This window comes from Mustela erminea, chromosome 5 (genome assembly GCF_009829155.1).
Source record: "Mustela erminea isolate mMusErm1 chromosome 5, mMusErm1.Pri, whole genome shotgun sequence".
Lineage (NCBI taxonomy): Eukaryota > Metazoa > Chordata > Mammalia > Carnivora > Mustelidae > Mustela > Mustela erminea.
The window spans coordinates 39819068-39836880 of NC_045618.1; the positions used below are offsets into that span (position 1 = coordinate 39819068).

At 41.7% G+C, this 17813-nt stretch overlaps 1 protein-coding gene across 1 annotated transcript in view; it reads right to left on the reverse strand.

The window, feature by feature from the left end:
• Positions 1-17268, reverse strand: part of ALDH1A2 (aldehyde dehydrogenase 1 family member A2) — a 94627-nt gene extending 77359 nt beyond the window's left edge. Inside the window, exons 1-2 of the mRNA XM_032341452.1 lie at positions 16931-17268; positions 16434-16623 (exon numbers count right to left, since the gene is read on the reverse strand). Coding sequence (XP_032197343.1) covers positions 16434-16550 — 117 coding nt within the window. The 5' untranslated portion in view covers positions 16551-16623; positions 16931-17268. The remainder of the gene's footprint in view (positions 1-16433; positions 16624-16930) is intronic.
• Positions 17269-17813: the final 545 nt, after the last annotated feature.

The following is a 17813-nucleotide window of genomic DNA, read 5'->3' on the forward strand; positions in this document are numbered from 1 at the left end:
AACCAGCATAGGAGCCGGTCTCTGCGGGTTTTTGATCGCTCCTCTCTTCTGACTCTCCCACGAGGACAGGGCAATGCAGGCTGGTTCAGACACACCCGGGTTGCCCGGCCCTGACAGGGTCTGAGCAGTGGGCTGGGAAACATGCTCTGAGAAGAGGAGATTCAGCAGAGGGCTTTAAGGCCCTCCTGTCAGTCTTGAGAAAGCGGAATGTAACATGATTTCTTTTGTCTTCTGCTTAGAAACAAATGTTCCTTTGCCTATCTTCCCTAGGTTTAATTAGTCTTCTGTCTTTCTCAGAATTCAGCCTGTTCATTTGCAAATGGAAGACATCAGAAAGGCTAGTGACTGTGGGTGTAGGTGTTGGGGGGGAAGGAGGCTGAAGTGTTTATTTTCAAAGCCACAGGGGTCCCCATTTGAAAAAGCACCCAGCTTATCTCAATGTTTTTGTTTGTATGATTTTGAATTAAAAGGTTGGAGCAATTCATTTAGGAGATTAAGCTGTCTTTACAATGGGCCTAGTTGCCCTATTTACTCACTAGTGTTGCTAGGGTTTTAGAAAAAAGTCTTTCTACTATACTCTTCATTATTCCAGTGCAAGAATTTTTAAAGATTCCTTGAGTCTTTGATTTTTATTGCCAATTAATTTTACATTAAAGTGATATTTATTTGCTGGTCACAGATAAAAATCATAAGTCATCTGTATAACGGTTTAGGTTTGCCAGCTTTAGCAAATGAAAAAATACACGATGCCCAATAAAATATGAATCTCAGAAAAACAATTAAATTTCAGTGTAAGTATGTCCCAAATCACTGGCAAATCATGGGGCATTCTTATATTTAAAAAGTATTCGCTATTTACCTAAAATTCAAATTTAACTAGACGCTGTATATTTTATCTGGCAATCCTACCAGGTTTTCATGGATGTTGTGCACGCTCCAAGAATGCCAAGTGGAAACTGGGAGAAATTTCATTTCATTATTTCATTATTACACTTAAACTTGCTCCTTGCAGAGTTGAAGTACTTCATCAATCGTAATAATACTACCAAGTTTATGAGCAGATAAACAGATACCTCAGGAAATCAACTGAACTTTGACTACAGTATGAGACCTACTTCTAACCACCAAAGCCCATTCATTTAGGGTAGTTTTTCTCATTACAAAAAAGTAAAACACAAAAGGGACAACTGGTATGTTTGGTTGAATTAGATCTTCATGTCATGAACTACTACATTTAAATGCCACTATCATCTTTCATTTATGTTACAACGCAAACATCCTGTGTAAAGAGAGGCTGAAATACCCCAGCGTATATCCTAATGTTGAAGAGGCCTTTGAAACAATAAATGTGTGATTTCTCCACAGGAGACTAAACATTTGCTTGTGACAGTAAACAAAAAGCAAGCTGAATTTTATATAGCACGATCATTTTCATGTATCTGTTGATATAGTTAGATGAAGAGAGGGATTATTGGACTTTTTCTTTTAATTAAAATTAAAATTATTGCCCTTGACTCAAACATTAGCAAATGCTTTCAAACATAATTCTGTGTTGTAAATGATTAAATTCTTCCTCCCTCTCCACCATTACAAATATGCAAAAAGGTCTGTGTGATACCTTCTTCTACCCCAGGAACTGGATTGCAGTATTTACAACAGTTCATTCCTAAAATCCCTGAATTAATAAAATGTGATGATGAACTAATAAGTCTAATTGTGCATACCCAACACAGTCAATTTCATTACCCTAAAGTCACATCTAATATCTAGAAAGAAAAGTTTTTTGGCAGACCTCAAATCACCTTAATTTTTCATTTTTTTTTCTTTCTTTCTAAAATAGACACCTTCTCCACAAAGGGGAAAGGAAAAGAGACATCAGATGAAAAGCTCAAATGAACCTGCAACTGACTGAGCAAGAAATCCCTATTTGTCATTTAAACAAAATATTAGAAAAATCTTGCGAGGACTTGATTCTGAAATAATCTCATGCTCAAGGGAAGTCTGGCTAAGAAACACCACCGAAAGCTGCCACTTGACCCGGAATTCCTCTACAAGAAAAACTAGCCATAAGTACATGTGAGACCTTATATGAGAAACTGCCGGAATGTCAACTTCATTTGCAGCGGCCCCATATGGCCTGATCGCTCTCCCTGGCATGATAAATCACTGGCAGAATCCTTACCTTCCTACGTTTGATCTCTGCTCAGCAAGATGTGGTTTTGATGTGAAGAACTCCAGATCTCTTAGGTCAGAGACAAATAGCAGTGGCACTGACCTGCAAAGCGCTAAGTCTCTATTAGACTCAAGCGAAAAGCCGAAGGCCCCAGACAAGCATCCTCGCCACAGAGTTTGCCCGACCCAGCGTGGTTTTCATGAGCTTACGCTGACAGAAAACCTGCCGGGGTGGGTTGGATGAAAAATGTCAACAAATCTTTTCTTTCTACCATCATGACCAGGGTGCTAACACGTTCCTTACAATTTAAAGAAGGAATTCTCTTGGGAGTCACTGCTCCAAAATTTCTTGTACTGTAAGTCTTTAACAAACACATTTTCTATTTCTGGTGGATCTTTATGACATGGTTAAATCACTCATTCACGGAAAGAGAATCATTAACAGATTTCTGTGGACGGCTTTCTGGCAATTATAAGGACATCCTTGGGAAAATACTTGAAACACAGTTTTGACCAAAAACTGGGGTCCCAGAAAGACTGCAAGGAAGACGTACAAACAAGTTCAGTATTTTCCTTCTGATCCTCATAATCCCAGGTTTGAGCCCAGGAAATGAAAGAATTCTGAAGAGTCAGGCTGGGGATCAAAAAACCTTACAGCTCTTCCAATCCAATCTTTTTATAAGTAGATAGGTTCATAAATAAGCATCTTATTCTGCCTTTTCACCTTATAAGTAATAAAACTGATGTCCAGGGAATTTAAGTAACTAACTCAGTATCACCATAGCATTTTCATATCTCCAGAGCCAATATAGAAGAAAGTACTCAATAAGTTATCAAATAATCTATTCACTCAATTCCACAAATCTATATTGCGTGCCTCCACATACAAGGTACGCATATGCTGGGACCCGTCCGCCACCTCATTCACTTCTCTATGATACACCCTATAGATTTTCTAGTTCAAAAGAAAGGGTAGGTAAGTGGGACTGAAGGAGGGGAGTTTTTCATCCTAACGTGTGTGTGTGTGTGTGTGTGTGTGTGTGTGTGTGTGTGTGTGTTGCTCTCACTCTAAGAGAATTATTCATTTCAAAACACTCTACCTGGAATTCACTTTCTGGTCCTGGCATTTCGTCTATCACTAAGTATGCAAATGAAATCAGACAATTTTCTTTTCTAGGACTCATATTCCTTAACTCATTCATTCAAACACAAAGATGTATGGAACATACTTTGTGTCAAAACCATCATGATAATTAGCTTTTATGAAAATACAAATCTAGGAAGAAAACTAGTCTAGGCATAAAGCAGTGATTGGATCCCTTGCTTTGGCATTATCAAACACACAAGTTATTCAGCAGTAGTAATAAAGATCTGAAACCAACCTAAAACACACACACACACACACACACACACACACACACACATTTGAAAGGCTTCTTGCAACAAGTTCAGAAGCTATTTATTATAAAGATAACAACCAAATCGTTCCAAGAATTGTAAGACTCAAATGAGTATGAAACTTTAGTTGGCTGAAAGGATGAAGAGTAAGCAAAGAGAGGGCTGAGAAAGCAACGAGAGAGGGCTATCCTTTTAACAGCTGCATTATTTCAACAGCCGCCTCCTTGATACCACTCACAATTAGAAGCACTCATAAATAAGCCCCTCGTTAGCTCTCTGTACAACTAAGTTGGTGACTTTGCAAATGTTCATTAAAAGCAAAAGTTTCAGTTTTTTTTTCTTTTTTACCTAAATGTAGTTTATGTACCTGCCTTTGTACGTACATGTCTATACTCAATGTTGAACAATACTCTCTCTCCTTAATTCAGATCATCAAGAATTCCAGAAACCACTGATTTGTGTACTTCTTTTCCAAGCCTTCTTTTTTTCTCTGTTGGAATCCCTGGTAATGATACCAGAATGTGGGCAAACCTCATTAGTCTCCCTGCTGTTTACAAGACAGGATTTATGCTCAATGTGCTGAACACAATGACACACATCACTGAATGGCTAGAACTACCACCCAGGCTCTAATCTGAGAAATTTTTCACTCAGTACAAATACCTATCAGCATGGAGAAACATGGAAGAACAATTACAGCCAACACATGTAGTCTTTTAAGAGTACACCAATAAATACCCATTTGTGAAGGTTAATTTAATGCAACCCAGGCTGTTATCTGGAATAGCGTATGTCACCAATTCAATCCATTAAGTAATTACTAAATTCTCAGGAGGGCTCACAGAAGTCAAATGTGGTTATTCCAGGTTCATTGCTTCTGGTGTCCCAAAGGACCGTGCAGGCCAACAGCTGGGAGAGCTGACTACAAAGGTTCCCAAGCAGAACTAGGCATTTTATGAAAACAGGTAAATGAATCTGACCAAGGAACGAGGGTCATCAAAGGCCAGCCTGACAGAAATACTTAGGGAGGGGGAAGAGAAGCAGAAGAAATACTCTGGGAAGAGAAGAGAGAAAGATGGAAAAGGTGAGAAGAAGGAATACCTCTGACTGAGAAGGAGAGGAGTAAGAGCAATGTGTTCTCTCTAACGGTGAAGACAGAGAAAGCTGAGGACTCTCCGATCTGGCTTCAAGGAGACAACTTGTCAGCAGATTCCTGAGGTAGGATTTTTGAGCCATTCACAATAAAACATTAATTGTGCATCCTAACTACCCCTCTCCTGGCACCTCCTGGCACCAACTCTGTTAAAGTAGAGAGAGTGTATGAATTTCTGGCGCCCATTCTCTATTTCTCTATTCTGCATCCCCAGTGAGGCCGCATACAACAGATGAATCTAATGTGGTAAGCCTTCGTGAGAAATGAGGGCTCCTAAAAGGTAACGTGGAGCATAGCCCCTGACTCTTCTGGCATGCATCTCTCCCACACAGGTTATAGTCAAGTTACCCTAAATGATGGCTAATGGAGGGAGAGGAAGCACTAGAAAGAATGTGAAATATATTCACTTTCAACGGTCCCAAACATACTCACTCCCAAGTAGATCTAAAGAACCATAACAAAGGAAAGCACTTGATGAATGGGGGGGGGGAATAAATAAATAAATGTGTATATATATATACACATTTACTTATTTATATATATAAATATATATAAATATAAATATATATATATATATATATATATAGATAGATAGATAGATAGATAGCAGGACTTACTAAAGGCAGTGTGTGGCTACCAAGCCAGTGGGAAATCCAAGAACAGTTCTTTACCATAGCCTAAAGCAGAGCTTTAGGCCAACAGTTCAAATTGTGCTTGTTCCTGTTGTATGAGCAGAGAAGGAAGAAGACTGAGTCTTGGAACTGCCATCTACTAGCTACCAAGCCCAGAGAATTTATTTAACTATATGCTTGATTTTCTCACTTATAAAGTGAGAAGATTAATGTAACATTCACATCATAGAACTGCTGTAATTATTAAATGTAATCACATGTGAAAAGCACTTTGAAAATTTTCATATAAATATTAAAAAGAACTATTAGTGGCCAATAATGACAATAAAGTGTAACAAGTATTCATTTCACTGTAAGTCACTGAGGTAAATGCTTCAGAAATACTAAAATGAGTAAGAGCTTATAATCTAGTACCATTTAGGAGGAGGAAATTACACAGAAAAATATAATCATACAAGGCAAAAATTGTACCATCTAGGAGTAATGCAAACAAGTTATATAGGCATTCAGAGAATACAGAGGTTCATCCAAAAAAAAAAAAAAAGTGTGAGGCCAACTCTGTCAGATATTACATAAGCAATATGTGCAAAAGGGCCAGATTCAGTTTTAAGGTTGGAGAATTTCATTCTTCCTCTGTAGCCTCTTCAGAGCTAGGGGTACACATGCACAGATCAGTGACTTATGAAATCCAAACACAAAAGTGAATGTGCAACACCCACTCTGAGTTTAAAACACAGTAAGTTAAATCATTAATGAAATACAAAATAATGTCATTTTCAAGCTTGGTGCTAAGGAATAATTTAAATAATTTAAATTCTAATAGGATGAAGTACCATATTGAACTAGTTATTCAAGAAAAAGGTGTATTGGAAATTCTTTTTCACATTGTATTAGTCGTCATCCCTCTAGTTGTTCTCCAGTCCTATATAAACAAATAGCACACAGTGAAGAATTTACCTATCTACCTGGTAATGCTCCTTCAAAAAATGAGTGGGGTGTGTGTGTGAGAGAGACAGAAAAGAGAGAGAGGGGACAGTAGCTAACATTCAAGCACTTACTCTGTTCTAGGTAATACAAGAAAGGTAAGGAAATAAGTCTCGACATGGAAAACTTATAATGATCATATTATCCTAAAGTTTTACACAAGGACTCCTTAAAGATAGGTTTATAGAATGCACTATTGTTCTTAGTTTAGGAAAACCAACACGTACCAAAGTCATCATCCACCAAGTAGGACGGGCTTCTGATATTTTCCCATTACGGAGAAGACCAGGCTTAGAGAAAAACCACATATTCTGAATCTCATAATCTCATTCCAAAATTGCATGGAATACAATTTTGAATAATTCTTTACATATTAATATCATTTTATTTTTCCTATGCATTTGTTTTTCCTATACAGCATTTGTCCTTAAGATTTACGTGTATTCTTACACATATACAAATACCAATTATAGGTGGATTAAAACACAATGAGAAAGATAGGATTTTTTAATAATGAAAGTAAACCTTCAGAAGACTATATAAAAGTACTTGAGAAACTCGGAATAAAGATGGAATTCTTTATTTATAAAAGAATATTTATAAAGATGGAATTCTATATTTATAAAAAGACACCAAAAGCACTAAACATGAAGAAAAGATAGGGACACCTGGGTGGCTCAGTTGCTTAAGTGTCTGCTTTCAGCTCAGGTCAGGATTGAGCCCCACATCAGGCTCCCTGCTCAGGGATGGGGGGTGGGGAGCCCGTTTCTCCTTCTTCTGCCATTCCCCCTGCTTGTGCTCTCTGGCTCTCTTTTTAAATAAAAAAAGAGAATTATTCCTATTTGCATTTAAAACCATATGGCATTACGCTTAAAAAGGAAGAGGAAGAAAAGACACAAGGGGCAGAAATTTTTCACATGGTACCTAACTGTCAAAAAACTATAATCCCAAGTACATAAAAATTGCTATAAATCAGTAAAAATACACCCATATGCAAACAGAAATGAACAAATGATACACTAGCCGGTTCACAAAGGAGGACAGCCAAATGGCCAATAAACATATGGAAAGATACTAAATCTCGCAAGAAATCAACACAATGCAAATTAAAATGGCAATGAGATACCATTTCACACAGATTGACCGAATTTAAGAAGTCTGAGAACTCCTAGCATGGGTGAAGATGGAGAGTAGCAGGAGCTGTGATAGACGGCTGGTGGCAGCGGAAACTAGCATAACAGTGTCGGACAGAAATTTGCAATCCCTAATGAAGATGTAGATCCACATACCCTGTGAGCTGGCAAAACCACCTTTCAGTATACACCTTAGAAAAGCCTCTCACCCAGGCGCCTAAGGAAATATGCTTAGGAATCTTTAATGCAGCATTACTGTAACAGCAAAATGCTGGAAGTACTTTAAATGTCACTAGCAGAATGGATGAAAAATTGTGATACATTCAAAGAATGGGATCTGACAATGAATGAGTGAATGACGATGAATGAATTGCAAATACATCCAATAACATGGAGGAATCTTGAAAACATGCTATGCAAACAAAGCAAATTGTAGCACGGTGCCATCTATACAAAAAAATCAGCGTGCAAAACTAGAGTATATATTGTTTGTGAATACATATAGATATATAGGCACGTAAACCTATGGCAAAGATAAATGTCTCTGAGGAAGGAAAAGGGAAGAAATGAGAGGAAGGTCACAGGTGGTGCTTCGGTATATTTCTTTCAAAAAAAATAGCAACAAATACTGCCAAATGTTAAGAACTAACAAAACTGGGTACAGGGACAAAACATGTTGGTTGTGTTATTCTCTATAATCTTCCGTGTGATTGAAACGTTTCATTTCCTGTCACATAGGTCTAACAATACAGTGTGCTCCTGGTTTGCGGAGCCTGAAGCCTCTCTTTCCCTTCTGAATGCTCACACAGCTTGTAGGATGATCGTCTCAAGCACCTGCTCATCTCCTGTTACACACCACAGTTAGAGTGGCGCAGGTCCTCACCCCACATCCAAGTGGGAACCCTCCCCAGCCTCTTCAGGGCAGGGCCCACATCTCTAGATCTTTTCATGCCCCAACAGTGACTAACAGTGCTTTGTACACAAGTGGCTCAAATAAATGTCAGAGGAGTAAACAAATAAATAAATTCAAGTAAGCAAAAGGGTAGCTCTGGCTGTACAAATAAAAATGACCTCAAGATACTAAACTGAGATACCCTTCCCTGTGAAAATCAAATTATATTGATATGAAGGGTATCAGACTCTAAAATAGAGTTCACTGCTTTCGGGTGTGCTCAGGAATTTAACCAGTCATACTGATTCCGGGTCTCCTCCCCCAAAAGGATTCTGGGCAAAAGTCCAATTTTCACACCTAGGGAAATAAGACTTTATGTTATCTTCTGTAGACTTCTATTGACACTTCATAATTTTGTCTTATCAGGCAAGGTCTTCTTGTGTCCCCCTTTTCCTTCCCACCATAAACACTCCATCATTACACACGTATCAGCCCATAGATTAGGTGAATGTATTGGTTATGGGAACTGGGGAAAGAATGAGCTTTTTTCTGTCTGTTACTTGGTTTACTTAAATCCACAATATTTAGTAAGATCCACTTACTTGAAGGTAGGTTTCATCATATCTGTGAGAAGAGCCCGTAATTTATACCATTTTTTGGACTAAGTTTAATCTTTAAGAAATCCCTAGAAATGACCTGAGACAAAAAAACTCTAAGAGTCACTGGACTTAAGATCAGAAGATGTAGGCTAGAGAAATGAAAAGAATGCATGAGAAAATTATAAAAATATAATCTTTAATTATTTTGAAATTTTCTCCCTATATTTTTATTTATTTATTTATTTTTAAACATTTTATTTATTTGACAGAGAGGGATCACAAGTAGGCAGAAAGGCAGGCAGAGAGAGAGGAGGAAGCAGGCTTTCCACAGAGCAGAGAGCCTGATGTGAGGCTCAATCCCAGGACCCTGGGATCATGACCTGAGCCGAAGGCAGAGGCTTTAACCCACTGTGCCACCCAGATGCCCCTCTCCCTATATTTTAAAATCAAAACTGAAAAATGTTTGGAAACCCCTGATATCCTAAATTCTTCGCAAATAAGAGACAGGTGTGTCCAGTTTTAGCTGGACAATAGGTTTTATCTTTCCAGAGATCTAGGGCTAAATCAACTGTTACTCTGGCTCTCCAAAGGTCAGCATATGATGAGGAAAGGAAACAGAGCAGCTAACTACTTCTAGAGGTAACAGAGCTGAACTGAAGTAAGAAGCAAGCTTCCTTCTATAATAAAAATTAGAATGTTCACTCACAGACATTCTAATTTTTAACCACATTCTACAGAGGTCAATAAAGCCCTGTGTTTAGCCCCAGGGAAATTTTGTTGAGAGCCCAGCAAAGTCTAGGTGGTGAAAGCACCCAATTATTATTCCAACTAGAATTTTCAAAGGTTGGAAGTATTTCCAAATCATGTGACCCAACAGAGACATGCTGTAAATAAACTCATTAAGGGTTCAGATTTTGAAGGGAAACATTTTAAACATTATTTCATCTTAAAGGCCAACAAACGAACAATGTAGAAATGCCAGAGGTAAGAAATTCTCAATTTGGATACTCTCATGTATCTGAAAGGTAAAATGGAATGGAGCTCAAAGATCTATCTGGAAAGGCAATTAAAAATTATCCAAAGTGGGGTGCCTGGGGGTGGCTCAGTCGGTTAAGAGCCTGAACTCTTGATTTTGGCTCAGGTCAGGATCTCAGGGTCGTGAGATGGAGCCCTGTGTCCAGCTCCATGCTCAGCATGAAATCCGCTTGAGATTCTCTCTTTCCTTCTCTCTCTCTCAAAATAAATAAGTTCTTTTAAAAAACTATCCAAAGTGACATTATGGCAATCGCTTTTATAATACATCAGATGTGGTGTCTGAGGGGAAATGACTGGCTTTGGGATGATCCGTCACAGCAAATAAAAAAGTTAGTGAAATGCTAGAAGGGCTTTCAAAATAATCATTGCATGGTGGTTTTACTTTCTGGAAGGTGAAGTGCCCCAACACTGAGCAGTGAACACCAATTAAAATCTGTTTCATTTTAAATTATATGAACTAGGATCCTTTCCCCCTTCTAAAAGGCATATATATCTTCCGAGAATGTCCTCAAATGCTGCTATACCTCCCAGATTTATGTGCCGAAGACTTGGCAACATCTTTGCCCAAACTGCTTAACATGCCAGAAATGGCTGCTGGCCATTTGACACTTAGGGCTGGCCACTTGGGTGTGCTGAGGCACATTAATGCCAAATTTTGGCACAAGTGTCAGGTATCTAGTTTGATTATCAAAATACTGGCGGGGCGCCTGGGTGGCTCAGTGGGTTAAAGCCTCTGCCTTCGGCTCAGGTCATGATCTCAGGGTCCTGGGATCGAGTCCTGCATCGGGCTCTCTGCTCAGCGGGAACCTGCTTCTACCTCTCTCTCTGCCTGCCTCTCTCCCTACTTGTGATCTCTATCTGTCAAATGAATAAATAAAATCTTTAAAAAAAAAAAGAATAAAATACTGGCTAAGAAATTGTTTGATTCAGTGACTTCTTAATAAAGAGAAGATCTAAGTAGGGAAACCTCCAAGGGATCTCATTTGATGAAAATCCAGTGTAAACATACAAAGGATCCATAGCTTCCCAGAATATTAAACTCTTACAACTAATTAAGATAATACACAATGGCCTGTTTTATAAGATTTTATTGACTGTACAATTCTGAACTTTCTTAAAATGGGCCTTGGTTCATCCATGGCTCCAAATGTAAAAATGAAATGGAGTTAGCCCTTGGCTGAATGTCAACCTATGGACTTTCGCCCAGTTGTTCATGTAGTCCCGACAACAACCCGATAAGGTAGCTACTATTATCTCCCATCTGGGAAATGGAGCAATTGACACTCAGTGAAGAAAGTCCTCAGCAGGAGACCACATCCATAGCTTGCTTACCATTGCGTCTCCGGGGCTGGGGGCACAGCCAGCACTGTGTGCTGAGTGGGCGCTGACAGCCCGCACAGCTAATAAGTACATGTTTGACCAAGATTTGAACAAAGTCCGAGCCTTTCTTTTTAAAATCAAGGGCTTAGGAACTTTTTATAAAATGTAGGCCATATGATCTCTGTTGCGACTACGTGACTCTACCATTGTAGTCCAAGAGCAGTTCCACGCTAATATGCAGCTGAATGGGTGCGGCCTTGTGCCAATAAATCTTTATTTACAACATGAGGCAGATCATCTGCAGTTTGCTAACCGCAGCAAGCTGTGACTAAGATAATTAAAAAAGACAAAAATATACATCACTATTTCTATTTCATTATCAGCTAAGAAAGACTTGAGACAGAACTGCATATGTTGGTATGTGAGATGATTTTGGTCCGGTCCATGGTCTGACCACCGAGTGTGGGTAATGAAACAGAGAATGTACTATGCATGACTGGCTTCTCTTCAGTCTGGCTACAAGAAAATCAGACCTCATCGAACAGGCTCCTTGGACGATCTTCTACCATCAAATAGAAAAACTATCATTCCTTATTTTATAGAGGTGGAAGACCGGATTATCTTAGCAAATGATGATTCCCAGTGGTAGCATAAGACTGTACAGTAGAAGGCATCAGGACCCTAGGAGAATTATCTAATTCAAGCCCTATAATTAAGATGGTTAGCTTCTCTAGTTTAAATGGCAATGACACAAACATCAAAAAGCTATACAATTATGAAAAAGTATTCTTTGAAAATCTGAGGTTCCTATAAACATGGAAGTGTGATTTACAATTTATGATCAAGACAATCTTGATTAGAGGTTTGGAAACAACTAGACCCACACCATCTTTTAAGAAATAATCCCTGGGATAGGCAAGAGTCTTGCCCTAGACCTAACAGCAACAACAATAACAAAAATTCAAAGGCACATCAAAAATAGTAATTTAAAGTCAGGGAATCAAAAGCCATAGATGTAGCTACTTCTTAAGAAGAGTGGACCAGCACATGTTTTCCCCATCTTTGCAATAGAAGCAACACAAAGAATAATGATTTAAACTCCTTCTCTCAAAAAACCATGCCAAAACAAAACAAAAATCCAAAAACAAAACAAAAAACAACTATGTGACTATTAGGAAAAACAAAACATACGGTGAAGCAAGTTCCAGCAGTTTTTTAAAAGTCAAGGCCAAGGTCTTCCTTATCAATTATTTCTACCTTTTCCTATTCTCTCTCTTTCAAAAGGTTTTGCAAGGATCAAATAAGATACACATCAAAGTGCTAAGTAAACCATTAGGCCCCATAAACAATGTAAGTGGCATTATACATTTTATTACCATTATTGTTATTACACTGAACCACTGCCATGCTGACAATTAATTTTTGGTACTCAATCTTTCTAATAAGACCCTAACCTCCTAGAAGGCAAATGCCCAACTAGTATAACAGAGAGCACTGTTGTTAGGAATACTAACAAAACTCGCATGCCACTTAAACAGCTTTTGGACTGAATTGAAATTGACCCCAGAAAACAGCAGATGTTCAATACAAAGTTTTTAAATGAACAAACAAATAAATAAATAGTAGTTACTCAACACACATGAGCTCTGATTTTCAGTTGATTTCCTTTATTTTTTTCTCTTCTAGTTACTAGGTCAGCACTCCATAAATGTTCGCTTCCTCCCTCTGTTCTCGCTCCCCACAGCATCAGATGCTGGAAGAAAACACAACCTCTTATGTTACTGTTAGTTAAAGGCATAAATGGCCACCAAGAAAACACTCAACACCAAGACAGCACAGTGTGTGTGTGTGTGTGTGTGTGTGTGTGTGTGTAACAGGGAGGAACCACTGGAGCCAGAGAAATGATAGAGACAATAGAGAAAGTACGGGGGGGGGGGGGGGTCGTGGATAAAGACCGAAAGATTCCAAAGACCTTCTGGGAATCTGGAAGAAATCTCCCCTGCAGTTAGGGGCAGTCAGTAAAGTGCTAGCCTTGATTTTACAATGTGTGAACTCCTATAATATATTCAGCCATACGAAGTTTTAAAAACCAGACTGATGAAAGAGAAACAATTCTGAAAAGCTTTAATTCATAAAAACACAGCTAAAAGCAATCAGATTCCTGCAATAGCTGATAAGCAGTCTTCTCAGAATACATGCAGGAGAGCACATATTCTCTTGGCTTCAAAGTGGTCCCCTTGCTACTTCTTGCTGGTGGACTTAGCACTCTTTCTTGAATAACACAGACTTTGAAAACAACCACCACCACCACCATATTCCTTAGTAAGGAATCATTTTTAAAACTTGGGATCTAGTTCACTGCATTAAGGAAACCAAATTAGACATACACCAAAGTTGGTACTGCCATTGATCCTTAGTTAGTCTAAAATGAACTTCAGAGGGGGAGGCTTATTTTTAAAAAGAAACATAACTGCATGAAAGCCAATATAGGAGCACAGCTTTACCCCTTTCAGCATCCATGGAGACCAAACTGTAATTGTGGAGTATTTTCACTGGACCTTTGACAATGGTGTAACTTTTATTTCTGATGCTCCCCCCCATCCCCCCATTTATAAAAAATGCAAAAATACTTTTAGAAGAATGGTGAAAAATACAGGAAAATACAAGATCAAACTTTTCTGAATGTACGCTACTTGAAATTCTCATAATCTGACCACTTACACGTAGGTAAGTGGTCAGTGACTTTATGTTGATGCCCAAAACACATTTAAAAAGCCTGTTAATAATATCCTTCCCTAAAGATGCATTTGTTTAAGACAAAAATGATGAAGGACCCATCTTGTTTACCTTGTACTACTTTGTGAGACAAACACCGAATTTGTTTATGTGTTACTCAACAAGCCCTCCAGCATAGTAATTTCTAAGTCATTACTCTTTTTAAAAATTCCTGATGAATAAAGGTACTACTGCTCTAAAGGACGAAGTGTCCATTCTTTTTCATTCTTCTGTTTCAAATTACCAATACTCCTCACGTCTGATCATAAGTGAATTTTTAGAAACCTTTCCACTAATCTTATTTTCCTCTTAAGCAACAATCATTACCCGTTACCCTCAGCTACCAAGAGAGCAGCTTCTGCTCTTCACGTTAAAAAAGCTGCTCGCCCATGATGCTTGTCTCAGAAAATTTAGAAGTCTCGCTAAAAAGCTAAGGAGGAAAGCTGCTGGAAATGTTCACAGATACCTGATTTAACAAGGTTCTGTGAAAAGAGCTTGCCTTTAGATTAGCATTACTCAATGTTTACGAGGGTTGTTTGTCAAGCCAAAAATAAGGTGCCTCCTCCCCACAAATTAAAGAGTCAAGTTACAATCCATTATTTCATTTCTGATTGTTTTTCTTTGTATTAAGTGGGAAAGTGGATACTGGATAAAAGTCTCTCCGGAGCTAAAAGACTCCACATTAAAGGCTTCAATTAGCTATAAATCAGTTGTCTTTCCTACTGGGGGAGAACAAGAGAAAAAGAGAGCAAGGGTAGTTGGAGAAAAAGAAAACTGGAAGAGCTTCCAAATTAAATTCCAAGATACCTACTGCATACCTAAAACTCCTTTCTCCGGCTGGGAGGAAAAGCCAAACAAAAGTTAAGACTTAACTGGAACCCTCCTAAATATGAGAGTTCGGTCCTGTCTCACGGGTAGATCTTGGATCTTAAGACCTTTAAAGAGAGGCTGATGAGGTTAGGGACCCTCATAAAACAAAACGTTTATGCTGTACACTTTCCCTGCTTGTTCCCAAACCCAGATATGTGCCCCGCGTTGGCACTATTGTTATGCAAACAGTGTCTAAATGGCTGTAACCATTAACGACCTCCCATTAAAATGGCTTTCAAAAATTTGTCACACCATCTAAAAAAGCTAACAGGTACATCAAACCCATCATAAATCGGGCGTTCAGAACACGAATCATTTTGAATTGTATTCTAAAACTAACACAAGGAAAATTTCAATATTCGGATTTTTTAAAAAAACTTCTCTTTCAATCATTAAGCCAGAACCAATTTACTTCTCGACAAATTTAGTTTATCTTGTACTAAGCATGATAAAGTTGTAATAAACAACGTTAACCCTATTGTGTGCGCGCAGTGTGTGTTTAATCGTGAGAAATTTGGGGTAGAAATCAACTGAAAGGATAGAAAAATCAAACAAGAGAACTGTAAAATGAACTCCAGGGAACATGACTTTAAGTCCCATCTATCTCCATGCTTTAACGTTATAATCACCCCCGTGTGTCTAATTAATATACTTTTTCTATGTGGAATTCGTAGTAAGTAAATTCACTTTCCATTAAGATAGGGAATGCATATGCTTTTCTATGTGGTGCTAACAGCAACAGATATTCCTGCTTGGCAGACCCAAGATGTCAGAGTTCGTTATAAGAAATGCTTTCTTTTCAGTCCGAAGGCGAGCCCGTTCATTTGCACACTTTTAGAGAGTTCCTGAGTTTTCCGGGACAACTGCCACTGCCTACAACATTCGAACGAAACGCCGGTACCGGAGCCGCCCGTCGCCGGCAGCCAGGTTTCCGCGCAATCTGCAAAGGCGGCCGGAGCGCCGCGCGCCGGGTCAGTTCCTCCGGGAAAGCCGCTCCGCACGCGCGGGCTCCTGAGGACCGAGCGGGACGCGCAGCCCAGCGGCCCCTGAAGGCGCGGAACCGCCGGGAGGAGCGGCCGGGCTGCGTGGCCCACCTGGCGGGAACCCTTCCTCCCCACTTGAGGAGTCGAAGCCGGGCCGACGCCTTGCCCGAGGCAGTCCGGACCCCGAGAATCGGCTCCGAAGGCAGCGGCAGGCGCGGAATAGGCAAGGAGCCGTTGACCGCGACCCCCGGCGCCGAGCTTCAGGATGGGGCGAGTCCCCGAGGCGTCCCCAGACCCCGGCAGGCCTTGGGATGCCCCCAACCCCGAGGACGGGGGGCGTCCCTCCGCTGCGCGGGGATGACAGGCAGGCCGCGGCTACCCCGGCCCCTTGACCCCGTCACGCCGCCCTCGCCCCCTCACAGATCATGGACAGGAAGGAAGGTTCTAGAAAGCCTCGGCGGACGGCAGGTCTTCGCCGGCCGCTTACCTTGGTGTACTTGATTTCGAGGTTGGGCGTGGGCGATGGCAAGAGGTGCAGGGACGCCATGAGGGCGGCGGGGTCAGCCTTCACCTCGCCGGGCATCTCTATCTTACTGGAAGTCATGGTGGCGGGCCGAGGTCTCGCTCGCCCGCGGCGTGGGCTGTGCGCGCGGTCCGCGGGCCGGGGGCGCGCTCGCCTGTATATAGGCAGGTGTCAAGCTGGGGCTTTTCTTATTGGACGTGAGGGCCGAGGCGCGGGGGGCTGGTCCATCCTACCTAGGACGCCGGGGCACAGCCCCGATTTACATAAAGCCCGCCGCCCGCGCCGCGCGGCCCGTTCGCTCGGCACCCAGGGTCAAGTGTGGCCGGCGACACCCGGGCCCACGCCCACCCCGCTGCCGGCCTCGACGGCCAGAGCCGGAACCCGCGACGCGACCGCGCAGGGCTCGGAGAGCGGGACCGGCCTCGCCCCGGCACGGGCGGCAGCGGCGGCGGGGGGCGCACCTTAGAGGATGGCGGGCGCGGGTCGTGGCCCCAGAAGCGGAGCGGGCGGGGGGCTGATGCGGTGTTAGCGAAGGAAGCTTCCGGGGCGCGGAGGGCGGCTCTTGGGACGCCGAGCGGGCTCGGCTACGGATGGGGCGGGTCTGGGGCCCCTCCCACCCGCGTCTCCGGCCCAGCCGAACACGCGTTCCTCTTCTCTCCCCGAGACCCGGGGGGCGCCCTCAGCTCTCCTTCCAGGGCCCGGCGGCCCGGCACACGCCCACTCCCCAACGCGGAGTCCGAGGCGCGCCACGGCCGCAGGGTCCGGGACGGCTAGTGATGAGTGCGAGTCCTTCGACCCACGCTCAAAATTAAGTATCTCCGCAAGGCGGCCCTCGCCCGGCTTCTCCCGCCCAGCTGCTGCCCTCTGCCGGCTGGGACCGCCCCGGGCGGTCTGAGCTGCGCCCCAGGATGCGGGCCCTGGGTCCTTACAGGCTCTTAGGAGTTGCATGTTTCATCGGCCCGTCTCTCTTCTTGGATCCCCCTTCCGGCCCTTAACTCCTCGCCCCCAAATAACACAATGATATATTTGCTTTGCTTTTCTGTTGTTTTTCACGTCCAGAGCTTTCATTCCACCAGACATAGGGCTCCTCATATGGCTGCCCCTTAGGGATTGAGCTTCCCTCTCTATACCCCCTAATTTAGTTGTTCATGTAGCTCCAACCGGCTTTCTTCTAGTTTGTGGGACCCTAAAGGTCAGCATGTAGGTGTACGTTCAGAACCCAGAGATCCCCTCCCAGGATGGGCTTTGGGCTGGGTGGTCCAAATCTGGGCTTCAGACAAAAAGACCTTTATAGGTCACTTCTCTTCACTCCCAGTGTAAAATTGACAGGGCCCTTCTAATTCA